The sequence below is a fragment of the Paramormyrops kingsleyae genome, chromosome 8 (genome assembly GCF_048594095.1).
Source record: "Paramormyrops kingsleyae isolate MSU_618 chromosome 8, PKINGS_0.4, whole genome shotgun sequence".
Classification (NCBI taxonomy): Eukaryota; Metazoa; Chordata; class Actinopteri; order Osteoglossiformes; family Mormyridae; genus Paramormyrops; species Paramormyrops kingsleyae.
In genome coordinates, this window is record NC_132804.1 from 5727091 (window position 1) to 5754794 (window position 27704).

The 27704-nt window shown below is 45.7% G+C and overlaps 2 protein-coding genes across 3 annotated transcripts in view; one reads left to right on the top strand and one right to left on the bottom strand.

The window, feature by feature from the left end:
* Positions 1 to 1445: 1445 nt before the first annotated feature.
* nuak2 (NUAK family, SNF1-like kinase, 2) lies at positions 1446 to 12816 on the bottom strand. The gene is made up of 6 exons (XM_023830883.2): positions 12434 to 12816; positions 6991 to 7111; positions 5717 to 5868; positions 4723 to 4788; positions 4119 to 4371; positions 1446 to 3079 (listed from the first exon to the last, which is right to left on the bottom strand). Exons 1-6 carry the CDS (start codon positions 12674 to 12676, stop codon positions 2067 to 2069), a joined length of 1848 nt encoding a protein of 615 aa, XP_023686651.2. The 5' UTR covers positions 12677 to 12816; the 3' UTR covers positions 1446 to 2066.
* Positions 12817 to 19342: 6526 nt separating this feature from the next.
* Positions 19343 to 27704, top strand: part of dstyk (dual serine/threonine and tyrosine protein kinase) — a 29833-nt gene continuing 21471 nt past the window's right edge. For both annotated transcript variants that reach the window (XM_023830044.2, XM_023830053.2), the window contains exons 1-2: positions 19343 to 20587; positions 25150 to 25556. In XM_023830044.2, the coding sequence (XP_023685812.1) occupies positions 20386 to 20587; positions 25150 to 25556 (609 nt within the window). In that variant the 5' untranslated portion in view covers positions 19343 to 20385. The remainder of the gene's footprint in view (positions 20588 to 25149; positions 25557 to 27704) is intronic.

Below are 27704 nucleotides of genomic sequence, written 5' to 3' on the forward strand. Positions count from 1 at the left end.
GGTCGATATATAAGTAGTCATGAAAATATTTTGTTTTAATGGTAAAATATCTGTATTGGGACAGGCTAGCAGGCACAGTCAGTGGTGGAGGCTCAAGTCCGAAACTGCACAAGTGCTACACCACTGAATGTAATCGGAATTCTTTTTCGATAGTTTCACAAGGCTCCAAGAGGCCGGTGCTAGCATAAATGGAACAGTCTCCATGGGAAATAAGGTATCTGGACCGCTACCCCGCCAACACACCACCCACAGATAAAGTATGCACAATCAACATAAAATGTCCCCAAAGTAGGTCATAACACACAAAAGCCAAACACCCTTTGTTTTGCTTTTATTTCCATTTGATTAATGGTTCATTTGGAATAAGAACAAAAAGGACCAAAAAAAAAAAACCCTATAAAACTTTGGCAAAATGTTAGGAAACAATCTTGTAACATTCCTCTGATCCCACCACACAGCAAGCTTTGACTTTTTAAATTAAAATTTAAATACGGAGACAAAGAACGTTACACTTTCAAGGCATTTAATGCATGAAATAAAAAGTAAATGCAAAGTATGTGTCACAAAGGAGGTTTCCCAGGCTACAGACCCCTTTTCTGCTTAGAAAGGACCAGTACAGTTTATTCCGGAACTTGGGAGTCCCAGGCGGCACTGCGAGCAAAGCTGTCGACAGGCACAAAGGCTTCAAAGGCCCCGAAGCCTGAGCGAGTGAGTGTGTTGGGGGGGGGGGTCACTGTCCAGAACATGATTGATGATTTCAGTTGTTAGAACAGAGTTAATACCACCACCCTCCAAACAGAAAATCACACGAAGGTGAAACACTAGATGGAAAATGAAACCATAAACTTTAAGACCAACCCAATTACTTTTCTTAAATTCATTCCCCATAATTGAATTTATTTTAAGAGCATCTTCCTTATGGCAGGCTCTAAGTCTTCACCACATCTCACAAAATATTTGAAGTATTTTCTGCAGTAATATTTTTCCATGAGTGAAAATGCTGTTTGTTATTCATATAGTGCTATCAACACTCTACTCACACAGCACAAATTTTTGCACAATGGAAGCTTACAGCATAAATTGCAATAAAATCCCACCGCTTCAGCACCCACTATCCGGATTTAAAAACAATCCATCAAAAAGCAGGAAGAAAAATGGCAAAACTAAGGAGAGAAAGCAGACCAGGCGCACTGCTGCTCCGCCTGCACCCACGGCATGACATCCAGCTGCCAGATATCCTTCAGCCAAATCAAACTCCAAATGACCTTTACCCTTCAGCAGGCTAACATGCCGCAAAAGAAAAACATTAACTTGGTTCCTCAAAGCCTGCTTCTGGTCTGTGGGATATGCCTAGCAGAACCCCCCACCCCCACCCCCTCACCGCCATTGGCCCTCTTGTGCCCCATTTACCTTCTATATTAAAAGTAATTATTTTAAAAAAGGGATGATAAAAGCTCCTCATTTATTCCAGTTGCGTCCTTGGGAGTGTAAGATGTTTATGGCAAATTATCACAGAGACGGGCCCCCCCCCCCCACCTGACCTCAGTACCAGACTCGCACATCACGGCCAATGATGGGAGATGAGCCCCACCCCCCAACATGCAGGTACAACATAGGCAACGGATAAACTAAAATGACAAATACAAGTAAAATTTTTTGACAAATATATTACCTTTCCAGTCTGAGGAACAGTAAATGTCTAAAATTTGTGCATAAGCAATGTTTCAGACGCACTCCATTTCCTGTAGTGGGTTTCATGAATAATCTGTAAACTTTTTTTTACTCAACTGTCATTAACCCAAACAGATAGGGAAGGTTCTAAACGCATCCACATGCTTGGTATTGCTGTGTGTCATGGTTGCAAACAACGTCCCTAAAGATGTTCCCGGCAGCTGTTCTCACTACTTCCCATCCTATACGGCCAACTGAAACGAGCATCTCGCATTTCCCATGGCCACAAGCCAATATTGTGTCGACTCCACAATCACGCATTGCAGGCCGGGCCTGTGATTGCTCCGGGCCCCTGCATGCATGAGACAAACATGGCGTTTCCCCTTGTTAGGGCTTCATGTGTCGTTCCTGCATCTCTCCACAGCCTTGATGTCCTTGCAGCCCGCCAGGGAATAGGCGCTCTCGTTAACCCTGCCTCGATAGCATCGCATGCCCCAAAGGCCTCCCATTTCCTCAACTGGCTCGTCGGAACAGAGTCCCAGGAGGTCATCGACGGACATGTAGCCCCTGATGGCACGGCCCTCGCCCTGCCACGAGCCTGCGGGCACCGGAGCCTCCTCTCGCTCCGGCAGGTCCAGCATGTCAAACGACTCCGAGGAAAGGATGCTGTCCTTGCTGGCGGCCCGACTCGGACGAGCCGGGGGCTTGAGGCAGAGTCCCGAGGCTAGCCGGTCCAGCGAGCCGAAGTCCTGAGGGCAAGGACTTGAGAACTTGCCGTGCCTCTTCAGGATGCCCTTGCGCTGCGAGGAATTGGCGGAGCAGCTGGGTGGCTGAGGATCCGGGTCCGGGGTGGTGTTCTCCGGAGGAGGGGAGCTGCAGCCCGATTCCTGCTCCAAAGACTTCTTGAGGATGCCCTTGCGAGGGAGAGCAAAGCTGGGGGGAGGAGATGGAGGGGGTCCGGTGCCAGGCTTTACACCCTCACCCTCCGTGTTCTGGGGCTCGCCAACAGACTTATGCTTCAGGCTTCCCCTCTTCTTCAGGATCCCCTTGAAGGGCCGAGCAGTGGCCCCGTCCTGCCTCACCTGGCAAATGTTATTCTCCTTGCGCGACCTCCTGAGGGAGCGCTGCCTGACAAAGTCGCCGCCACCTTGTGGCCGGAGCAGGCAGCGCACCTTGGAGCCATTCTCAAGCAGTGGCCGAGAATTCCTGCGCAGCCAGCTGGCGATTCCAGCCAGCCCTCCTCCTTCCTGAGGCTTCTTCACACTTACTTGGTGAGCTACCAGCTCACCCTGATCGACTACTGGGCCTTGGTAGCCCCAGTTTAGCCACCAGTGTCCGGCGATTTCCTCCAGCGTAGCCCGACGATCAGGGTTCACCATCAGCATCCAGCGGATAAGACCAGAGGCTTCTGCAAATGCACGAATATTAAGCGTGAAGCTTTAAGCAACAAGGAAACACCCTGTTAAAATCCACCCACAGCTATTTGGCTGAGCTGTTCTGCAAACACGCCGCAGTACATTACAACCCTACAAAGTAATTCCAGCTGTCTGTCAACATTCTCCCAGCACACTAAAGCCCCACAAAACATAAGAAAACCCTCTTGGGCAAATGCGTCGTCATCAGCTTGGCTACACTTTCTTAAACTCCACCACTGGGTCCTCTGAACGTACTCTTTGAACTGCAACTGCATTTTAAACTGCATGCAACTGCTGTTCAGACACCACCTAAGTGCCACAAGAGATCCCTTTTTGTGAACAGATTGATCTTAAATCTGTTCCGTACATGCGAGGGGCAGCGGTTTAAGCGGAGACGGTCGCGGTTCAACACGTCCCCAACCCAAGTGCTATTAATAACCTGTTTGGTACTTTGTAGCCTGTTGCGTTATGTATCTGATGAAGCCCTGGGCACAAAGCAGGTGTCATTGCACTGATGCTGATGAGAGTGATGTCAGCCTAGGGAAGGGCTGTCTGGTTAAAGGGTGACGAACGCGGAGCAGCTCCTGAACACGCCGGATGTCTCCTGAAGCAGCCGCTGCAGGCTTTACAGTGGCTTTTATTAAACCATTATTCATACTGGACTGTAACTGGCCATCTTGTGGTTTTTTTTTTTTTTTTGGTGGAGAAAATTCCACAGCGGGTCAATCTATTTAAAATGTAATATCAAGTCCAGTAAAGAAATTGTAAATTAATAAAATATAATTCAATACTGGTATGTTTTGGTCAGATTTCAGTAACTCGATAGTAAACCTAACCCTAACCTGTTTAGAAGTCCTGTTTCAAAATTAGCGTAACTAGTTTTAAATCATAGCTATGCTAATGACAGAGCAATTGCCCTAATTCTGGTACTGATACCAATAAGAGTAACAAAGACAATGACATAAACAGTAATATTTGTATATGGCATGCATAATGAAGTGAACGTCATGAGCAGACTATCACCATCCGTACCGGAAGGCTTCAAAGGCTTGCGGTAATTTCCCGTGCTGATCTGTCGGACCAGGTTCCTGTAGTCCTGTCCGTCGAAGGGCATTGATCCGTGCACCATGGTGTAGAGCAGCACACCCAGGGACCAGCTGTCCACCTCGGGGCCCTTATACGGGCGACCGTTCACGATCTCCGGAGATGCGTAGAGCGGGCTTCCACAGAAGGTCTGCAGGTACTTATCTCCACAGAACAGGTTCGAGAGCCCGAAGTCTGCAATCTGCAAGGCAATGGGGGGCTCTGCTTAAGACAGGTCTGAGGAGCGATCCAAGCCCACCATCCATTGAGGACTGAGGACACAATACAGGCATGACTACACCATCACCATGTTAAAGAGAGAACCACACAGCATAAGTCACCTCACAAATTAATTAAACTGGCATTAGTGCAGTTTACAAGGGAGACATAAACATGGAAGGTGCACGACTCAGACAGACCAATACAGTGAGGAGTCAAGGAGAGCAGTGTCAGAGAATTAGCCCACTGTCGTTTCAGTCCTGCATGCCATCTTCAGAAGAGACACTCGGCATGGATTCAGATACAGGCCTGAAGACGGGATATTTGTCCTCACCTTCACATTCCCATGTTCATCCAAGAGGATGTTCTCCAACTTCAGGTCCCTGTGCACGATGCCGTTCTGGAGAAATAACAGAATGAGTCAGCATTTATCCCGCAGGGGTCCAGCCTCACCATCCCTGTAGTTTCTACCCAGCTGCATGCACACAGCACACAGGTGTTCCAGAACTTTTGCAAATTTAATAGAGGGGAGAGGCTAGCTGGAGATAGACGAGAATCAACAGGCTTATTTGCTGGCTTGGTATTAAGACGGCTGCCGACTTTGAACAGAAATAGCAATAAAAAAAAAAATGGAACTGCAGAAAGATAAAAATCTGAGCTAAAAATACAGGTTTTCAGCAAAGGGGTGTGTCGTGTTGGTCATGGTCCAAGGCCTAGAATGACATTTACACATCCTTGGGTTATTTCACGTCTGCCATGAATTTGTGATGTCTGGGGCCTGATGAGAAGGTGGTCCTGGAATTCCTTCAATTGTTCAGTGCCCTTTGGGGGGGGGGGGGGAGGGGGTCGGGAGTTAGGTGGAAATGCTTGGCATACCAGAGGAATTTGTAAGGAGCTTAAAATTTAGCTTCCTCTGCAGCCCAGTGCACAAAAATGCAGGTCACGTTTAATCTTACACGTTTAATCTTGTCGGTAAGCAACACTTAGCGAGTGACATGCTACTCGGGGACGTTTAAGGACAGCTTACTCAGACAGATGTATCCTCTGGGGTATTATTATACAACAAAAAGGATTATTTCACAAAAATTCTGCCCATGCTTTTAGGGAAATGTGCCTTGGAAAAAAAAAATGGGAATAATAGAATTTAATGAGTTCATTAGTCTGGCTCAGCCTTCATTAAAGCAATTCAGCACTGGGGCCCAATACATAACAGAAGGGCATCACTGGCTTGGGGAGCACAGTAATGGCAGAGGGACAGACGTGGGGCCACGGGATCTGAACCAGCAACCTCCCGGGCACAGGTACAGACTCCCTATGGGGTGCATTACCTGGTGGCAGTAGTGCACTGCAGACACTATTTGCCGGAAGAAGTGGCGTGCCTCGTGTTCTGGAAGCTTCTGACGCTCGCTGATGTAGTCATATAAGTCCCCCCGACTGGCGTACTCCATCACAATGACAATCTTGTCTTTGTTCTCAAACACTGGGGTAAGACACATAGCAAGGAGAGAGTCGGCATGGGCAGTATCACGGTAATACCGCGGTATTTTGAAATCTTACGTTAAGCATTTGGCAAAATTTCATGAGGAAACCCCCCCCCCCCCCCCCAAGATTTAAAAACACCGGAAGTGTGTTACTTTGTAAAATATCATCAACATACTGTATACCATGGTACAATATCTAAACAGTATGTCGTTATGAAAGTTCAGATACCGCCGAAGGCCGTGGGAGACGATATCGCCTGAGTCCTCTACGGGAGACATTATTTTATTCATTTGCCTCATCTGGACAATTCGTTACAGTTAGCCAAGCCACTAACTTGCTGACTTATGACCTATTTTTCTGCAGTCTGTGTCTGGACTTCGATCACTTACTGTTCATTAATTATTGTTCTTTGTATTGAGGTTATTTTTGCATCATAAATTGGCCCTTATTGGTAATATTATTATATTTGCATAATTAATAGTATTCATGCATAAAGCAATAATACCCCCAATTTACCGCACTTACTGTTTACACGCTTGTGCACTCTGCTGCCGTTTAATGCGCTTATTGCAGGCTTTGCACATGGCCTTAGGCAGCCGTTTTGACCAAAAGTCCAGTTTACACAGACGATTACCTCAGTCCTGTTTACACAACACAATGAGCCACCAAGTCATACAAAACCAGATATGACAAGTGACACCGCGCTCCATCCTGCAAGACATCTGCAGACGTTTTGCTAACTGGCCACCATACACACATTTATTTCCATCTAGGTTTGCTTTCAGCTGAACCCCAGTGCCGGTACCAGTGGCCCACTTTAAAAAAATCGGCACCCGGCCAGTTTTGCTGGCTGGCATAAGGAAGCGTTTAAAGCTTCAGAGAGTAAAACTTGAATCTTTATGACAATGAAATGGTAGAAATGAACCTTCTCTTTGGAGAAGCCAACCACAAGCACGCAAAGAAGCGGCCCTGAGGTCGGCAGAGAATGATGCAGAAACCACAAAAACTACAGAAAACATGGCTGCTGCTGCCGCAACCCCCCCCCCCCCCCCCTTACTCATCTTCCATCCATTCATCTACACTCCACACACTAGACAGGAGTAATCGATTGCAGACATACCTTCATAGATGCCAATGACGTGTGGGTGGTTGATGGAGGACATTATTTCGATCTCTCTGCGGATGTGCGTCAGATCCTGCTCGTCTGTGATCTTCTCCTTTCTTATTGATTTGATGGCCACCTTAGAGAGGGGCAGTCAGGAATGAGTATTTTGTACTGGACATTCACATTAAACCCTCTCCTTGAATCGCCAATCTTATGCATTCCCTTAAATCAGATGAGGTGATTTTTTTTTAAGCTGAAATACTATTCGTATCATTTCTTATGGTAAAATGGCTATTCCAGAGCAACATATACAACCAACAATAAATACAAAGGATTAAAAACATTAAACTGTGGGTCAGGTGTGTGGGAGAGACACAGCCATGCGTCAGTGTTCACAGGCAGGCAGCACCTGTGCGTACAGTCAGGCGGGCGTGTTCGCACAGCTGTGCGAGGTCTGCTTTACACAGCTGAAATTCCAGATTCATCGGCAAATGCGTCAACGGGGAACAAAGCAGGTAGCGGAGGGGGCTAACGGGAGTGAAGACGACAGACCAGGCAGTAACTCAATCCAGGGGAATGCAGCTCTAGCTTTCCTGTAAATGTCAGGGACACCCCTAATCTTCGTCTTTGGTGTCAAGTTTTCCCCGTAAGGTATCGTAGGTTACAAACAAACAATCTCGAGATCGTAATGCGATACGAAGTGTAATTATGAAGTTATTTATTCCAGAAACATGCTGCGATTTCATAACACTAGCTATCTTAATTACCATGTTTGAGAATATTAATTGACCGAAGCAGTGATTCTGAGATCAGACTACCCACTGTGAGCCAATTCATTTCATATTTGGGATTTGAAAACATGATTAAACATTCTTAATGGGAAAGTTAGGAAGTTAGGCATTTAATAAGAATTTGTACAAGATTTAGTAGTTTACTGACGCACAAGGGATAGCTTTCACTTGGCCGTGTGTCACGGCAAATCATGGTCTCTGTATTTCCCCAAATTCCACTATTTCAATGTTTCCGGGAGTTTCAGAATGCTATCAATAGAAGTGCAGGGGACTTCCAGAACTCCCAAGAGAATGAGGAGCGATTTCCTTTGTCAGTCCAACTTCCTTTCCAGACACACATTTCCTCACTGCTTGCTGTTGCCAGAGTAAGGTTATCCACCCAACCTTGATTACACAGAAAACAGCTTTATTCTTAGAAACACGTCGGCACGTGACTGAAGAGTCAAACAGAAACCAGCTCCTGCCTGTATACACAATAGCATTGCGTGCGTGGCAAACGTGACAACACAGTAACTGCTGCTCAATACATCTCATACGGCAAAGCTCTACAATCAAAGTGCAAATCAGAATCAAAGATGTGCCTTTACAGTTAGTTACTACACAGCATTCTATAGTTATATACTAAAATTTCCATATGCAGCTGTCTTTGAAGACCCCTCGATGGGAAAAATGGCACCAAAGTCGATACAAAGTGGTTTACAGGCTAATTGTTCTTAATAAATTTCTTCAAAAGAGGCTTTAATATAAATAAAATGCAAACATCAACTACAAAAATAACAATCTTGTACTTAACATCAGTTAATTAACAATTTCATTAACAAAAACCAGACGAGGTCACCGCAATAAAAACAACATTTCAAAAGGATATATTATGCAACTGGTGTTGCATAGGCTTTTCAAAATGAAATTACACAACATTTAATTATTTTAAAGAATTTTTATTGCGTAAAACTGATGAGAGAAACGAAACAAACATTAGCTGGGAGACTCAAAGACCGACTAACCGACAGACGATCGTAGTTTGATGTGCTTGGTGACCTTAATTGGAGATCCATAAATTCCAGGCAACAGTTACTAAATCTAGTTTTAATACGGAATATGTATAGTTATTAAATCAGTGACACTTTCCCCGCCAGATTAGACCTCTTAGAGGGATTGCAGATACAGTTACAGGGTCGCTGGCTGCATCTTCTCTAAACCAGGAATCGCTGATAGCAGCCCAGAACCACCGAACATCTGCTTCTGTGGCCTGACACATACCACCGCCTCGCGTGATAAAGCTGCCCACCTCAGACTGCTGTGATCACTTGCCATAACTTGCTCAGTTTTCAAGGGAGGAAAAAAAATTGCAATGTATCAAGTGCATTGAACCTACCATGAACTAAAAGTTAGGGCAAGACCATTTCTGCTTATGATAAAACTCCATTTGACATTTATACCTGCCATATAACATGCCACATTTCATAGTTACACGTTTATCTCATCAGTGGTATCAGTCCCTGACCCAGAAAAACACTGATATGGAAGTTAATGGTCACCAAGCCTTTTATTCCTGTCTACATGCCGTCAAAAATGGACTAATATGGCAGGAAGACAAAAAAAAAATCATTAAAGGAAATTCCTTACTTGGATTGGATACTTGACACAGTCATTTTTAATCACTATTTGCTTTACCTGTGATAGGTATAAAACCTCTGGAACGGTCATACACTTATAAGATCTTCTATCAAAAGAATCCCCCAGGCTTTCAGTGAAGTTACAGAAATTCCTGTCTGTGTGTTTTTTTTTTTAATGGTCTTTGCTATGGCAAGTTTCTTTCTATGGAATTCTGTCAAGCTGGAATAAACAGACTCCAGCCTATTCTACCACAAAACGTGCCATAATCCGTCCAGGTATCAGGCAATTGCATCTTAAAGCCTTACCATTTTACCAGCTTCCACCAGAACAAAATTATTCACTACACACGGCTGAATTGCTCATCTCTTTAGAGTGAATAATGTGTCACTTTTTAAGTATAAAGATGAGCAATGGTTTAGCTACTGAAAGGATCCATTTCAGGTTGGTCAGAACCTGTTGTTTCTGAATGTCAGACGTGCGCATATCTGACTAATATGCATTTTTTTTATTCAGCAAACATTTCATAGATCTACTGAATCATCTTTTCTAGTGTTTTTCCAAATAAGACATCACCCTAAGTTACCAAGGTTCATTCACCACTTAATAACAGTTGCAAAGAGATAAATATGAAGCTCTCTACTTTCGACCGACAGAAGAGGAATCTGATTGGAGTCAGTGTAGTAGAGTTAGTTAACTTCAATACATTCCCTTAAATGAAATTTTATATATATATATATCATTTTAAATATATTTCTCTCCACAGATTAAAACCACAACCAAGGACCCCATGCTGGGCTTTTCAGCTAAACACCACAGTCTATTATCACAGAAACCGTCTTTCATTTCACACAGGTCTGTGAAAGGCGGGAGCCGGAAGTCTTTCATTGGCTACCCTGAACAATCACATTCAAGCTTCTGAAAGCTTTTCCTTGAAGTCCATAGGCTTAGAGGAACCTTGTCAAAAAAAAACACGACCTCACATCCCAGAAAGCGATGTTAATCCCATCCGATGCCACATACGTGCGAGAAATGCTTGGTGGCAGGTGTTAGTTTCTGGCCATTTTAAAGGCAGCAAAGGAGAGTCACTGTGATTCTGGCAAATAGTTACATTGAAAGTCTCCAAAGTGCACTAAGGAAGCTTCCAACTCAACTTTTAAGGCGCTATCCATGCTGTTGTACCCCGTGCCAGAGAATGTGACATGAACCACACCGTGCAGTTTCAGGCACAGTCGGCTGCACCCTGGTCATGTGGGGGTGTCGGTTTATTCCCCCAGTATATACTGTACAGTGTATGGATGGGATGACAAAGTTCACCAAACTGTTGCAGTGCAACATTTATTTATTTAAATGGACAAAAAGGTGTAAATTGCTTTTGATGGGCATTTATTAAAAAGAAAAATGCTTATTAATTATTTCTAAAATATAAACTAAATTTCATGCTGCACGTCTTACCTGAAGTTGACTTTTAACATGTAAACAGCACTTCAGACGCTCAATAAAAAACAGTCACCTGACAAACTCCCCCCCCCCCCCCCGAATGGAGACAGGACAGTTTTCATTCTCCATCATGGTACATTACAGTTCTGTGAAACCAGAAGTTGTCATGTTATGTTGACTTTACCCCTTTCCAGCAAATAGGGCTATATTCATGACAAGAGTATATGGATATTAAAACAGATTAAATACACCAAAAGGAAGAGACTACATAAATAAATATTAAAGCAGTTAAAACATTGTAAGCAAAACACTTAAGATTAGCTTTCGATTAAAAAAATTCAGCAGTACAATTTTAAGTCTCTGGCTTGAAACCCCTTTAAAAGACTCAGTAAAATGGCATCTTCGCCTGAGGGAGTTAATACAACAAAAGGTGTTTAACAGATAAAGGAGTTTTACAAATATGACATACAGGTGAGGTGGATCTTCACTGGTAAGTAAAAAACATGTGACTCAGTCTGGTAAGAACAACAACGCCTTAGCCTGGGCTACTGAAACCAAAAGTGCCTTTTATCTTATCTTACACCCCCCCTGAATATCTGTTTGGCTGACAGTGATGCGCGGTCTGGCTGCGCTGTACTTTTATTGCATCCCTATTGTGACCCCCTCCTCCCGCGATAAACCTTAGGCTCTTACAAAGGGGGTTATTGATAGTATTATAAAAGAATCTTTGTCTCCCGGGTGATTTGATGGGTCCAAACTTTATGATAGAGTTTTCTATATTATGATAAAGATCACAAACATGGCCAAAGTGCAGGATCGGCTTCAAAGGGGGGGGGGGGGATTATTACTCTGCGGACTCCCTGTAGAGGGATACGGCATAAATATAAATATTAAGTAACACTTCCTTGGAGAAGACCTGCATACATGAGGTTTAATTGCCATTATCTTATACCGACATTGAATTTACATCTTGGCTCCTTTTGTTTTCTTTTTGCTGCCTTTTCTCAACCAGTCCATCTTGAATATTACGGCCAGCTTCATAAGAATAATTACATTTTAAAGAAAACATACACAGAACAAAAATAAATGCGGTTAATAATGGTTGCGCAAGTTATTTTCTGCAGGCAACGCGATCTCACCAGACTGGAAAAGCGAACTGTGTGTAACAACAAAGCCAGAACAATTGGCCTCGCTGACTTATTTAGCCGCAAATGTCAGACGGACACCCTCTTTGTTATGTTACCCGACGCATGTGAATATTAATAGCCACTTATTTTGCTGATGCCCCGTCGTGCACCTGAGACACATTCATGAAAAAACCTGTGACTTATGTATTAATCAAAAACAACCTGTTAAAACAGTTACTCAACAAAATACATATAACATACATATATGTATACAAATTATAAATGTACATTATATTTTTGTATTATTATTTTTTTAACAATACGGTCTATTTGATAGTTATGATGTTCTAGCAGTGTATTACTATAACTGCATGATCACACGCAGGAGTCACGCAGGGGGGCACCGGCACGAGCGCCTTTGCTCGGTCCATCTGCAGCATTCACAACATCTAACCATGAAGAACCACAAAGCGTAACACTTCTTACCACTCTCCCCGAGCGCTCCACCGCCTTCTTCACCGTCCCGTACGTGCCCTTCCCCAGGGTCTCCAGGAAGTCGTAGCGATGCTTGAGGTTGTGCTTGTGATGGTGCCTCTTAACCGCCTGCCGCTTGGCCGGCTTCTGCACCGCGGGCTCGGCGGCCGGCGGCCCCCTCGGAGCCCGAAGCTGCGCCAGGTAATCGGACACTATCAGAGAGCGACCGGCAGCCTGTAAATCGCGGCGCTCCATAACAGCGGCTTTTTCTGTTCACTCAGTCCAGCATTTACACTAAAGATCCGCACAAAGCTGCGCTCTCCTCCGCTCCGTTTCTACACCCTCGCTTCCCCAAACCAGGAACTTAACATCCGCCAGTAGCGACGTTGCCAGGTTGGCCGTCCTCCTGTTATTACAAATTTGCCGGCCTCCGGTGACGATTTGCTGCTTCCCTCATGGGCGTGGTGTCCGAGAATTAAAGAAAACTTAACTTTCCTTTTCTTAAGAATAACGAGAAGGAGCAGTTATATGCACTTGCAGGATTTGATGTTTACGTACATAATACATGTCTTTAATCAAATCGTTTAACTGAATCCTATAATCGGGTGAACTGCATGTGTATTCAGCTATTTAGGGAAGAATATTCCTATTTATCTTTGGTGTCTGGCTGTCTGCGGGCAGGTCGGCCGTAACAGTTAAATGTCCAGCATGGTCCCAGTGGGTCCCATGAATGAGCATTTAGTACAGCTAACTAGTTTGTGCTTTATTACAGAAGATTAAATAACCTAATGAAAAAATACACAGTTTGAATTCTCCACGGCAACCTTTAAGGTCAAAGATTAGATCACACTGAGTCTGGAAAAAAATTGCGTATCTTTTTCCTCTTTCGTGTTATTCACACAAAAGTTAGTCTTTTCTTTTTGATTCTGAATGCGAAAAATAGCCCACAGTTAAAGATTTCATTTATTAATGTTTACTAGATTTGGGGACTTTATCTTATATATGCATTGGTCTATAGTTTTGTAATGTTGTGCTGTTATTTGACATGAAGATAATGAGTTTCTGTCATACCTACTGTTAATGTTAAGTGTGTGTTATACCATTATGTCCCACAAGGAAATGCAAGTCATAAAATTCCCCTACAACCCCCCCAATGTCAATATGAATATACAAGGACACAAACTTTGAGGGTGAGGCTGAAAAATTACCTAATCTGAGCTCTGTGTTAGGAAATAAGTGGATCTGTTACTTTTACAAATAAGAACCTGAAATTCTGCTTATCAGACAATGGCTGGATATCATTCTTCATTTTCTGTTTACTGGAAGTGACTGGGAATTTCAAGAAAGCTGCAGATTCAATTTCTTGAAAGTATAGTAGAAGGATAGATACATTGATATTTAAGTACTGGGATTCTCAGGACCCCATAAAACATTTTTTTTTAACCAGGTTCAGTCTTTGTTTCATCATACAACATGTGCAGTTTACCTTGAGATGTGTCTGCAAAGCATCTATTTGAACTGTGAAGGTTGAGTTATTTGCCAGTTTCTAAGCAGTAGAAGCAACTACTGGGCTCCTTTTTCTGAGGTAGCCGTCCTCACAGCTGTTTTCATCATACAGCTTGATGGTTTTTGTGATTGAACTTGAAGAAACCCGAACTTCTTGATATTTACTGGATTGAATGAATGCTTCTCAGCAGTAGTTAGCGATGCTGTTTCCTTCATACAGAGGGATCCATTGATGTGTGTGAGGTCTGCATTTTCTCTCTGTCTGTGACCACCAGGCACTCTGAACCCCTGAAGTGAAAAGGAGTCAGAATCCCAAAAGTTACTATATAAAGTAACATTTTTTCCCCCCTTAACATTAAAACTGAGAATCTTTACTTGAAAGACATCTGAACAGAACACTCTTTTGTAGGAGAGATGAAAAAGTACATAAAGATACCAAGGATATTTACCAGAGGTGCTCAGTTTTAGTACAGGTACATACAGTCCTTATTTAGCATCAGTTAGTGAAATGTCTGTCTTAGTATATAGTACATAGACCTATTTTACCTTTCTATGCATACTTAAGAAATACTTCCAAGTATGCTAAAACATCTTAAACATAAGCTAATAATAATAATAATAATACATGCCTATTATTAATATGCCTAATAATAATACTTTTATTATTATTATTATTACTGTATTAACTGCCTACAGTACTGTTGGCCTATGGGGGGAGAGAAAGAGAGCGAGAGAATCTGTGTTTAGGTATAGCCTACAGCGTGGTTAAAAAAACAAACAAGAAACTGTTCTTAGAACGGTTTAGATAGAAAAAAGGGGAAAACGTCTTGATTAAAGGTGAACCTTAACATTAATATCTTGCATACCGGAGGGGGCATTGATGAGGTAGCATTATCATATTAATAACTGGATGACGAACTGCTGAGCCGCGCGATGTTTTTATGAGCGTCACGACTGCGTTCGTTATTATGCCTGCGTTCATTATTATGAACCATTGTATTTAAGTCAGACGTTTAACACAATAGGCTTTACGGCAGTCTATTCGAGGACGAGTTGTCCGGTCTTAACCCGGAGGCAGAGTGTATCGTGCGTAACGCACTTCATGAATAATCCTTTGTAAAGTCTTTAGATTCTGGCATTTATCAACGTTGAACTTAAGAATGTGAGCTTACCAATATATTTATACTTAATTATCCTTAACTTCAATTGTCAGATAAAACGGAATACATTGGTTAAATCTTTCCTTTTTACTTTATTAAACTAGAATGAGTATATGTTGTAATGTTATAATGTTATAATGTAATGTAATAACGTAATGTTATATATATATATATATAACGTATAATGTTATAATGTAATGTAAAATATCTTTCAGTAAATGTAAGCCGACATATTTTATTACCTTTGTGAATAATAATAATAATATAGATTATTCAATTAATAGTTTAGAACACCCCAAACTCTGCGAAGCCTAGAATTTCTCACCTCCTGATTAGATTGTTGAATGTTGTACATCACAGTTGACCACTAGATGGCGGCCTAACCAAACATTCACGTTTTTACTCTTATTGCAGTACTTTACGATATAGTGAAACTCGGGTAATTTCTAATTTAAAAAGATACTTTGACATTTATTTTCTTTTACATAACTAAAACTGTTTTACGTATCTGATACATAGATTGACATAATCCATCCATCCATCCATCATCTTCCGCTTGTCCGGGGTTCGGGTCGCGGGGGTAGCAGCTTCAGTAGAGGCACCCAGGCCTCCCTCTCCCCAGCTAACCCCACCAGCTCCTCGGGGGGGACACCGAGGCGTTCCCAGGCCAGCCGAGAGATATAATCCCTCCAGCGAGTCCTGGGCCTGCCTCGGGGCCTCCTCCCTGTAGGACATGCACGGAAAACCTCTCCGGGTAGCCGCCCAGGAGGCATCCGCACCAGATGTCCAAACCACCTCAACTGGCTCCTTTCGACGTGAAGAAGCAGCGGTTCTACTCCGAGGCCCTCCCGGATATCCGAACTTCTCACCCTATCCCTAAGGGAGAGCCCAGACACCCTGCGGAGAAACCTCATTTCGGCCGCTTGTATTCGCGATCTCGTTCTTTCGGTCATTACCCAAAGCTCATGACCATAGGTGAGGGTAGGGACAAAGATGGACCAATAGATCGAGAGTTTGGCTTTTTGGCTCAGTTCTTTCTTAGCCACGACGGACCGGTTAAGCGCCTGCAGAACTGCAGACGCCGCTCCGATCCGTCTATCCAACTCCCGATCCCGCCTACCCTCACTCGTGAACAAGACCCCGAGATACTTAAACTCCTCCACTTGAGGCAGTACGTCTTCCCCAACCCGAAGAGGGCAAACCACCCGTTTCCGGCTGAGAACCATGGTCTCGGACTTGGAGGTGCTAATCCTCATCCCAGCCGCTTCGCACTCGGCTGCGAACCGCCCCAGTGCCTGCTGGAGATCCCCAGCAGATGAAGCCAACAGGACGACATCGTCTGCAAAAAGCAGCGAGGCAATCCTGAGGTCACCAAACTGGACACCCTCAACGCCTTGGCTGCGCCTAGAAATCCTGTCCATAAATATAATAAACAGGACCGATGACAAAGGGCAGCCCTGGCGGAGCCCAACACGCACCTGGAACACGTCCGACTTATTGCCGGCAATGCGGACCAAGCTTCTGCTCCGTTCGTACAGGGACCGGATCGCCCACAACCGTGGACCCCGGACCCCATACTCTCGAAGCACCCCCCACAGAGCACCTCGGGGAACCCGGTCGTAAGCCTTTTCCAAATCTACAAAACACATGTAGACTGGATAGGCAAACTCCCAGGCCCCCTCCAGTACCCCTGCAAGGGTATAAAGCTGGTCCAGTGTTCCACGACCAGGACGAAAACCGCATTGTTCCTCCTGAATCCGAGATTCGACTATCGATCTCACCCTCCTCTCCAGTACCCTGGAATAGACCTTCCCAGGGAGGCTGAGAAGTGTGATCCCCCTGTAGTTGGAACACACCCTCCGGTCCCCTTTCTTAAATAAGGGGACCACCACCCCAGTCTGCCAATCCAGCGGCACTGTCCCTGACCTCCACGCACTGTTGAGAAGGCGTGTCAGCCACGACAGCCCCACAACATCTAGAGCCTTCAGGTACTCCGGGCGGATCTCGTCCACCCCCGGGGCCCGGCCACCATGGAGTTGTTTAACCGCCGCGGCCACCTCAGCCTCAGTGATGGGCAAGCCCCCCCCAGCACCCTCGGGCTCTGCGCCCTCAGATGTCTCAAAGGCAGTATGCGTAGATGTATCGGAGGCAGGGTTGAGGAGGTCCTCAAAGTATTCCTTCCACCTCCGGATGATGTCCCCAGGTGAGGTCAACAGCCCCCCCCCCCCACTATAAATAGTAGGAACCAGGAGCTGCTTCCCCCTCCTGATACTCCGTATGGTTTGCCAGAACCTTTTTGAGGCCGACCGAAAGTCACTTTCCATGGCCTCACCGAACTCCTCCCACGCCCGGGTTTTTGCTTCTGCGACCGCCCGAGCCGCGTTCCGCCTGGCCCGCCGGTACCCGTCAGCTGCGTCCGGAGACCCCCGGGCTAATAATTCCCGGTAAGCCTCCTTCTTCAGCTTCACGGCCCCCCTCACCTCTGGTGTCCACCATCGGGTACGGGGGTTACCGCCACGACAGGCACCGACCACCCTGCAGCCACAGCTCCGTACGGCCGCTTCCACAATGGAGGTCCGGAACAGTGTCCATTCGGACTCAATGTCCCCTACCTCCCCCGGCATGCAGTCGGAATTCTGCCGGAGGCACGAGTTAAAGCTCCAGCGAACAGGAGCCTCTGCCAGACATTCCCAGCAGACCCTCACTATACGCTTGGGCCTACCAGGTCTGACCGGCTTCCTCCCCCGCCACCTGAGCCAACTCATCACCAGGTGGTGATCAGTTGACAGCTCTGCCCCTCTCTTTACCCGAGTGTCCAAGACAGAGGGCCGCAGATCAGTTGATACGATTATAAAATCGATCATCGACCTGTAGCCCCGGGCATGTTCGTACCATGTCCACTTATGGACACCCTTATGCTCGAACATGGTGTTCGTTATGGACAAACCATGCATTGCACAGAAGTCCAATAACTGAACACCACTCGGATTCAGATCAGGGAGGCCGTTCCTCCCAATCACCCCCTTCCAGGTCACACTGTCATTGCCCACGTGAGCGTTGAAGTCCCCCAGCAAAACGATGGGATCCCCCCGCGGCACACCAAATAGCATACCGCTAAGGGAATCCAAGAAGGCCGGGTACTCCGAACTGACATTCGGTGCATAAGCGCAGATGACAGTCAGAGACCTATCCCCGACCCGAAGGCGCAGGGAAACAGCCCTCTCGTTCACCGGGGTAAACTCCGATGTTAATGCACCGAGCTGTGGGGCCACCAATAGCCCTACCCCAGCCCGGCGTCGCTCACCCGCCGCAACTCCAGAGTAAAAGAGCGTCCAGCCCCTCTCCAGGAGATTGGTTCCAGAACCCAAGCTATGTGTTGAGGTGAGCCCGACTATATCTAGTCGATACCTCTCAACCTCACGCACAAGCTCAGGCTCCTTCCCCACCAGAGAGGTGACATTCCATGTCCCGAAAGCCAGTTTTGTCAGCCGGGGATCGGACCGCCAGGGCCTCCCTTGGCCGCCACCCGATCCACAATGCACCGAACCCCTGACATTCCCCTTGCGGGTGGTGGGCCCACCTGGGGACAGTCCCGCGTGCCTCTTTCGGGCTGTGCCCGGCCGGGCCCCACGGGCCAAGGCCCGGCCACCAGGCGCTCGCCAACGGGCCCCTCCCCCAGGCCTGGCTCCAGGGTGGGGCCCCGGTGACCCTAGTCCGGGCGAGGGAAACGGGACTTTGATTGGTAACTTTTTCATAGGGTTCTTTTATTGACATTATTGACATTGACTTTTATTCTATTTATTATTGACATAATAAATTATATAAAATGAACAACGATCTGCCATATTTATAAGCTAACAATGATGTTCCACATAAAGAAACTAAAGTGTTATGTTAATCAAGTAAATCCCTATTTGAACACGGATTTATTTGTACGGAGGTATGGAGATTGGATGCCCACTTGTGTGTGGGGTGTTTGCATCTTCTCGCTAAGGGGCGCCGTTTTTCTAGTGTAGTGGGAAAACATACAGTTAGGCTAATTGGAGTCAAAATTGTTCATGGCTTGTTATTTTGTGAGCATATTCCGATTATTAATTACTGGTATTCTTTCCAGGGTGTGCCTTATACTGCCTGAGTAGCTCTCTGCGAGTCAACACAGGATGAGGAGTTGGAAGATGGATGGGTGTAAGCATGTTGTTATTGTTGTAGTCAACAACTACATTACCCAGAAATCAGCGGGGTTAAGCTGTCCCTCGGCACCTATCAGATCCTTTGCCCAGATCAACGCGGAGGATTGTTTGTTTCAGTGTGATGGGCGGGTTTCTCTCTTAATGTCATGTCCATCCACCGCGGCATTTGCGGGAGAAATATTTCAGCTTGGAGGGACCTTCTGCGGCGACCTGGTCCGTGAAATGCGGATGCGCGGGCGGGAAGTTGGGGAAACGGCACGGCGTCGCTGCCGCAAGGCTTAAGGGCAGCGGAGCCGCCGTCTCGCGAAGCCTCGTCGCCGTCCAGCTTTCGGGATACTTTCGGCGAGCTGGGTGTCTGTCGGCGGCGCTATGTGGCTTGATAGGCAGCTGGACGGCTAGTTAGTTAGTTAGCTAGCTAGTGTATATTAGTGTATTCATGTGTGATTTTTTTTCCATTCAAAGTCAAATTAACGTTCTTGAGAGGAAAGGCGCCGCGTCCCGGGTTCGTCCCGCTAACCAGAGCAGCCCGACTCCGCCTGTAGCAGCTAGTTAGCCGCCGCTCCATCTGCGCACCGAGTCGCTGCCTTTCCCCGGTCCGTCTGGGGGGGCTATTTAGGCATGTTTGTTGGGTGACTCTCACGGTTTTGGTTGTTTTTTTTTTTTTTGCTTTTGCTTTTTTCCCTCCTTGTTTTTGTTGGTCTTCACGTTCGCTGCGCAGGATGTTTACGGCAGATGCTGAGATCCGGACTGGGGCCGCGTAATCAGGGCCCGGGCGTCGCTTCGGGCTCCCTTACCGGCGGCACTTTACGCTAACAGGGGTATTTTTACACGTTTCTACACAGTTATCGGCTGTTCTTTTTTCCTCTCTCCATTGTGAGAGTCTAACCCTAACCCTACCCGCACGGTATCCGACAGCGTGCGGGGAGACTTTACTATGTCGTTAGCTGGCTAACAGTAAATGCCGAAGCGCTATTTCTTGCACCTGGAGGCGTCCGGACACCTGTATCGCCCATAAATAAAGCTGCAGTTTGGGCCGGACTCGTGTCGTTAGGCCACTAGCTAACGGGGCTAAAGTATCCCGCCGTAGCGGGGCGTCTGCGGCTCGGGCATGGAGGGTGGAGGTCATCCACAGAGAGCCAGCCCTCTAACCAGAGAACTGACCAGGACCTTCAGCGTGTATAACAAGTACTCGGTACTGCTAAAGAAGAACCTGAAGGAGACCGACGCGTTTTTCCGAGAGATCCGACAGAACTACAGCAATGCCTGCGCGGCGTCTGCCGCCGGCTCCGAGACGCTGGAGGTGGAAGCAGGTAGGGGCGCCCCCCCGGGCTGCCAGATCCCACGCATCAGGCGTGACACCAAAGCTTTCAGACTATCATGCATGGAATCGTACGGGAATATATATTATTCCATTATAAACCTAAAAATAGCTACAACATAAGCGTTGGGGTGGTTTGCAAACCCTACAGACTGTTTACAAGGTAATAAAACTCTTACATACATGTAAATGGGTGCAGACTTGTCTCGAATTGAAAATCTCACGCCAGCCTGCTGCCCAAAGTTGGCAACCCTGCCCCCCTGCACGGGGTAGCCGTTGTGTACCAGGACTGTTTTGCAGAGTCATCCTGTCTCCTTTTAGGTTATTAATTTGTCTGCAGTCTCGCACATAGCTTGTAAACACTGTCCGAGAGCATGTGCAGAATCTGAAGGGTTCGGTTTGGTCCGGCCGGCCCGCACTAAGAGACGGAGCCATCAGAAATGACGCACAATGAATCTCTCTTTTTCTTTCATTTTATCCTGGGGAGGGTGGTGGTACGAATGAGCGATTCGCATAAAGCACAACTTTGTGCTGCTGCTTTGGTAGAAAGGCGCATTAGGGCGAATGAGGGCTGAATCTCCGGCTGGTGTGTTTGTGTGTGTGGGGGTTGGTGGTAGGGGGTCACAACGATCTTGCCTCACGTTTTTGTGATCTATTGCGATCTAAACGGCGATCTTACGTTTAAGTCGTTTTATTTTATAAACCATGAGAACCGATGTTGACAAAGTAAGAGGGAAAAAATAACGCCAACCACGGGAAAGTGGGGTTTTCGTCCTATCAGTCCAGCTGAAGACATTGTATTAAAAGAGATTTACTGAGAAACGTCTTGGGAGATTAAGGCAGCTACAGGGGAGGTTGCTCAACATTGTTAAAACCTGTGCAAAATTGTACAATTTGCCATTGTTAGAACTGCTGTTTTGAAATTTGAAGACAAAAAAATCCTGCAGTCACATGCACTAATAACAGCACAAAGATCTCAAAACATTGTTTTATTATATTTTACAAACCAGTAGGGCTTGCTGTGTTCATTTTGAGTCGGTCACGTGTTTGAGGCACAATGTAAGCGTTCCAATCCATATATTTTAAGAAACGCACACTTTGATTTTTTTTTTTAAATAAATATTTCCTTTTCATGGCATAAATTTGTCCCACCTTGTGTAAACTGCATAAATGTTTAAGGTACATAGTCTACTGTTCGCCAATGAATCTGCTGGGGAAACGGCTTGCAGCAAGGATTTGCACAGCTACTGTTTATTATCACAACAAACAGATGTCGTTTGAAAACCGTTAAACGTTTGGCCACTTATATGTTGCCATAACCAAACGTGAAAGGTGTGGCTCGTTAGGATACAGTGCAACTGTACGAATCAATCTGAATAGTCTGGTGGTAGCACACAGCATCATGGGGGTAATGTGCATTTTTAAAAGCTAATGTAAATGCATGCAATTTTGCCTTTGAATTTGGGGTGGGGGGTGTATGGTTATTTTAATGTTTCGTTCACTCACCACAGCATGCAAAAGGGCTGGGAATCTCCCAGTCCCAAGAACAAATTAGTTCCAGTGGGTGTGAACTAACTATCACGCAGCTGAGACTGACTTGATGTTATCGGCCAGAAAGAAGAGCGAAGCGTAGTTTTATGATATTCTAGGAAATTACTGATAGCAGTGCAGCTTGTAGGCATCGTAAATAGTTTAGACAATGTGAGACTTCTGTGGAGATTCTTTAATGATACAATGTATGGGAATTAGTTCACTGTCAGCTGTACTGAAATTGGTTGGTGTCTTTCTCACTTGTGTGAAGGGTCTTATTTGATGATTGAAAATAACCATGTTCTAATTATAAATTAAATGATTTGGTGGAGATCCATTATTGTCATAGACTAGGTCTTTCAACCCCCCCCCTCCCCCCCGCCCCAAAAAAAAGAATCACTGCATTATTCAGCTGTAATTACTGCCAGTTTTATTAAGTGGGTATTTTTCATTTTATTTTTATGTAATATCCCTTCCGCATATTCCTATGTGGCAATGCACTTACACTGATAAAACGTAAACTCCCTTTGGGTGGCCGTGTATGGTCCACAGACGCTTTTATTTAGGTGTGTGTGAGTGAGAGAGATTTTTGCTTGATTGGGGTGATGGCCCACGGAGGATGAAGGCAGCCGTGAATGTGAAGTTCCCCATAGTTGACAGGCTCAGCAGGGTGTGTAGTGGTGTGGAAATGTGTGAAAAGTGATTCTGCAGTTAAAGCCTGGCCTCTGGAAAGGCAGGGAGGAGGAGGGTGAGGATTTAGTGAAGGTTCTCTGCTTCCGGACCAGATGCATGAGCATGTGCAGGTTCTTCTGTATTCAGAGGGTCTCTTTGCAAAAGATATGGCGCGTGAATGATAATATATGAATTTGTTTTCCCAGCATGGGATTATTCCCAGCCAGACCAGCAGAGAAGAGGTGACGGCTGGGGGTGTCCGTGGCTTGTGAACCTGCGCCCACCCAGTCATCACGGCACACTGGTCAAACTGGTTCTCACTCTAGCCGACACATTATTTTGTTAGGGAGGTGAAGGTCACTTTAATTTTCTTGCCAAAAGAGATTTTTTTTCCCCATGTCACACAGATAGTGGTTTTTGAATTTGATGCTGAACAAGCTGATACTTCAGTCCTCTCTCAAAGCCAGAGCAGAACACTAGGTGCTTCAGAAAAGCACAGTTCTCTTCTGTGGCTGTAGCTGGTTCCCACTGGTGTTTTTGACAGCCAGACTCGTCAGGCTGTTGTGCTATGCAAGCTCCATCCTTAGGAGCTAACCTGCTGACTTAATGCCTTTGGGGATCTGGAGGGGTGTCACCAGGATTCTTTGACTAGCTTTTGGAGATCGACAGAACATTATTCTTTTTGGAGAGTAATATGTCAGCTTTCCCAGTTGCTCAGAGTGCAATAAAATGTGACACTGGGAGGAAATGGAGTTTTCTTTTGAAGGTTTATAAATAAAATGTGTTGAGCTTTACTTCTGAGTAGCAAGATGTACTCGCATCTGTTTGTGTGGCGTAGGTGGCCCGTGCCACAAAGGAGGCTTTTTGTCAGCTGGGACACCCCAATGCACGTTTCTGTGGGGGAAGCCCTAAATAGCAGTGCGATCACCCCATGCCCTTCCGGGGCACCAGATGATGCCAGTTGCTGGGTCATCGGTCGTTTTAACTATTAACTTTTGCTGGATAAACGGATTGCAGGACACGAGTGCTAAAGACACTGTTGCTATGTCAGGGTTTGTCTTGATTAGGAAATCGTATGTTTACAAGCAGAAGCATTCATAGACACAGCTTCTGAATCTCATTTTAAAATCCCCTTTCGAACACCAGTGTTGCAAAGTTCCGTTTCATTAAAGTTTGCTGCAGTAACTTCTGGTGAAATTTCTATTTCTGGGTAATCAGTCTGAAGTGTTTCTTAACTCTGTCTGTTAATGTCTTGTATTTTATGAGTGTAATAATAAAAATAAATTGCAGTAAGTACCCAGCCAACAACAGTGGAAATTAGTTTTGCATGTTGCAGCTAAATTAAGACTTTATGATAGCATATTTCTGCATCAAACACATGGAATGAAGGCATGTAGTCAAGTTGGTGTGAACAAGGGCATGCTTAAGTTACAGAACATTCAAAAACAAAAAATTTTCATTGTTCATTTTTCCCCCTCAACTGTGACTTATTTTTAACTGAAAGGTTTCATTTGCACAAAAAAATGTTTAGAAGAGGATGATTGCTGTTTGACTGAAATGTTTTCATTTGAGTTGATAGTTGGTTACGGCCACAAAAACTAGAGTCTGGAATTTAACAAAGCTTGTGGGTAAGATTTACTGCTTTGAGGTCTGTGGGTATCCACTATTGAAAGAAACGTTGTTGTAACCATGTAGTAGCCGTCATCCATTATTAAAACTTAACCAATTCAAAAGTCTTTTTTTGGTCGTCCATGAAGTGTTTTGGTCTTTTGAACGGGGGGGGGTAGGAAGAGTCTAAAGCAGTGTTTCTCAACCCAGTCCTCAGCGAACCCCAGCCAGTCCACGTTTTTGCTCCCTCCCAGCTCCCAGCCAATCAGGAACACCGAATAGCTGGTACAGGACAGGTGCGCCGGGAGCTGAGAGGAAGCAAAAACGTGGACTGGCTGGGGTTCGCTGAGGACTGGGTTGAGAAACACTGGTCTAAAGGTAACAGAGTGTACCAGAGGCTTCTGACTTTTCACAGGTCTCTGTTAACACCCCTGGGCGTGTACAGTCATCCCGATGTGACCCAAGAGCCCCAGTCCCTAGGCAGACTCTGTGTGACGTCATTATCCAGCAGCAGTTCAATTTAATAGTTAAGTCGTAGTTGATGGTCCCTCAAAAGAACATCTATAGATTAAAATAACGTTTGTCGTCCTCCACTCGGCACAATGGTGTTTTGGTCTAGGTGTGGTCAGTGTTTGATGGGCAGTGCCCATGAATGTACCATGCTCACGGACCGATGCCTGTTGGGTGGCTGCCGCTCAGCGTCTCCTGCCCATTCTGCCGGTGACGCCTTCCCTCTGCCCCCAGGTCAGCTGAGCTGCATTTCCTTCCCCCGCCATGAGGTGGAGCTCCTGCAATCCAGCGTGGGCAGCACGCCCCTTATCGTCGTACTGGGGCAGGACTGCGCCTCCCGTTACCAGCTGCTCAACACCCTCCTGGGGGAGCGACTCCTGCCTGCGGGGCCGGGGCACGGCGGCGGCCCCTGCGGGGAGGGAGGCGCCTGCAAGCGTCGCAAGCTGCGCTTCACGCATGGCCGCCAGACGCGCCTCAGCCTGGCGCTGCCCGGCCAGTACGAGCTGGTACACCAGTTGGCGGCGCACCGTGGCCGCTGGGACACAGTGCCCAGGGAGGACCTGGAGATCCAGGAAGAGTGTGAGGACCCTGCCCAGCGCCTGGCCGAGCTGGAGGTCACGCTGCATCACAGCCTGCTGCAGGTATGCGCCTCAAACGCAGAGGTGGCTTTGAGAAGGCCGTCGCTTATCTGTGGACATGCTGGGGCACCTTTAGTGTCCCGCTGCCTGTGGTCTGTCTGGTACAATGATTTGTTTCGCAATATCTCCTACTTTGCTCTGCTAGCTAAGTGACATGTAGCAGATCTCATTGCGACAACTAATTATTAAAGCCTTTAATCATACGAGAGATACATTTGTGTGGTTTTTTTTTTTGGAAAGCAGTGTCTCAAAATCTTGTTTCCTTTAATAGCATTATGGAAGCTTTATATTGCATTTCCATTAAAGTATATTGTATATTTTAGGCAGCAGCTGAAGGGGCTATTGTGATTCTGGCTTGTTTAGTACCTACTGTTTATCACAGAGTGCAGTATTTTCTGTTTGTTGTTGTTGTGGTGTTTTCGAGCTTGCCAGGCTACACTTGCAGTTCAGGACAGGCCTGATTTGCCATCAAAGCTTGATTTTTGAGAGCATCCCTGTTTCTACTGTGGAAATGTCTAATACGAAACAGAACCAGTTCTGACTCCCTGGACATTTGGGGTGCCCCTTTTGTCAGTCTTAACAGTGACAGATGGCTGCCACTAGGAGACTTGTGCAGAGCTGGTTACTGTCTTGCCAGTTTTGGAGAAGTTAGAGGTGGTTCTGGTTTTTGTAATTTAAAAAAAAAAAAAAGTGATCAGAGAGCTGATTTCCCAGAGGTCTGACTGTTCGTCTGTGCTTACTTGTTTGCTGGAAAATTTAGCATACTGTGAAGGGTTTTTTTTGGGTGATGGTTCATCCAGCTGTTTGCAGGGATTTACCAAAATGTGTGTCTTTATTGCCGTTTCACCGTATCGCTGCGGGACTTTGTTTATGGGTCATTATAAATGAATTCTGCCACCATCGCTTACCCAGGTTGAGCCGGCTCTAAGCCATGACTTTGAGATGATGAAACGGGGCTGCTTTGACCTCAATAGTCACATGAAGTTTTTTGTAAATGCCCAGTGAGGCTGACAAACCGCTAAATGTGACCCCCTGCAATTTGCATATGGAGTTGGTAGCGGTGTGGAGGATGCCACCCGGACGTTCCTGAACAGTCTGCATCATCATCTGGAGAGCCCCCTGTCCCATGTCAGACTTCTCTTCATTGATTTTTTTCCTCAGCTTTTAATACTATACAGCCACACCTGCTTGCTGAGAAACTACTCTCTGAATTTAAACTTGATTTTAACACCACTGGGTGGATTTTAGATTTTTTGACGGAGAGAACACAGTGTGTAAGGATCAATGATGTCCTTTCAGACAAGCTTCACTCCTCCACTGGATCCCCCCTGGGGTGTGTTCTTTCCCCTCTCCTCTATATTCTATATACAAGCAGTCTGACAATAGTCAAATTATTAAGTTTGCCGATGACTCAGTCATTATTAGTCTACTGGAGGAGGGGAACTGGATCATGGTCCAGTGGTGGATAACTTTGTGACTTGGTGTAAGGATTCTGTCCTAGAACTGAATGTGTCAAAAACTAAGGAGATGGTGATTGACTTTAGGAAGTGTGCTGCTGTTCCTAAGGCAGCAGTGATAGAGGGATCAGAGGTAGAACTGGTAGACAATTATAAGTACCTGGGTACGGTGCTGGACAATAGGTTAAACTTCAAAGCTAATTCATAAGAAGGTTCAGCAGCATCTTTATTTTCTGAGGAAAATGAACACTTTTAATGTATGTACCAAAATGATGACACTGTTTTATAGAACCTTTATTGAGTCTGTACTGTCCTTCTCCATTGTGGTATGGTTTGGTAACCTCAACCTGGCAGAGATAAATAAGCTTGTCAGTGTAGCTGGTAAAGTCATAGGGGTAACTCAAACCCAGCTTTGTGACCCAGTATGACCGTCATGTGCTCGGGAAGGAATTGGCAATACTAGATTATAATGACCACCCCCTCTACAGGGAGTTTGTGCTTCTACCTTCAGGTTCCCACACACAGGACTAAAAGATATAAACTTTCTTTTGTTTGTGTTGCTGTTAATATATTGAATAAGCACAGATGATGTCACTGATGGGCTTGACTATTTCTGTTCTGGCTCTTCTGCTTTCCTAGTTTCTCCATGTAGAAATCTTGCACTGTGGCGTACTGTGTACTTGTTTGTGTTGTG

Excerpts from the sequence above, each read along its gene's own strand:
- nuak2 (XM_023830883.2), bottom strand. The coding sequence starts at position 12,676 with ATGGAGCGCCGCGATTTACAGGCTGCCGGTCGCTCTCTGATAGTGTCC. Across the intron at positions 7,112-12,433 it reads TGGAGCGCTCGGGGAGAGTG|GTGGCCATCAAATCAATAAG; the intron begins GTAAGAAGTGTT and ends CCCCTCTCTAAG. Across the intron at positions 4,372-4,722 it reads ATGAACATGGGAATGTGAAG|ATTGCAGACTTCGGGCTCTC; the intron begins GTGAGGACAAAT and ends ATTGCCTTGCAG.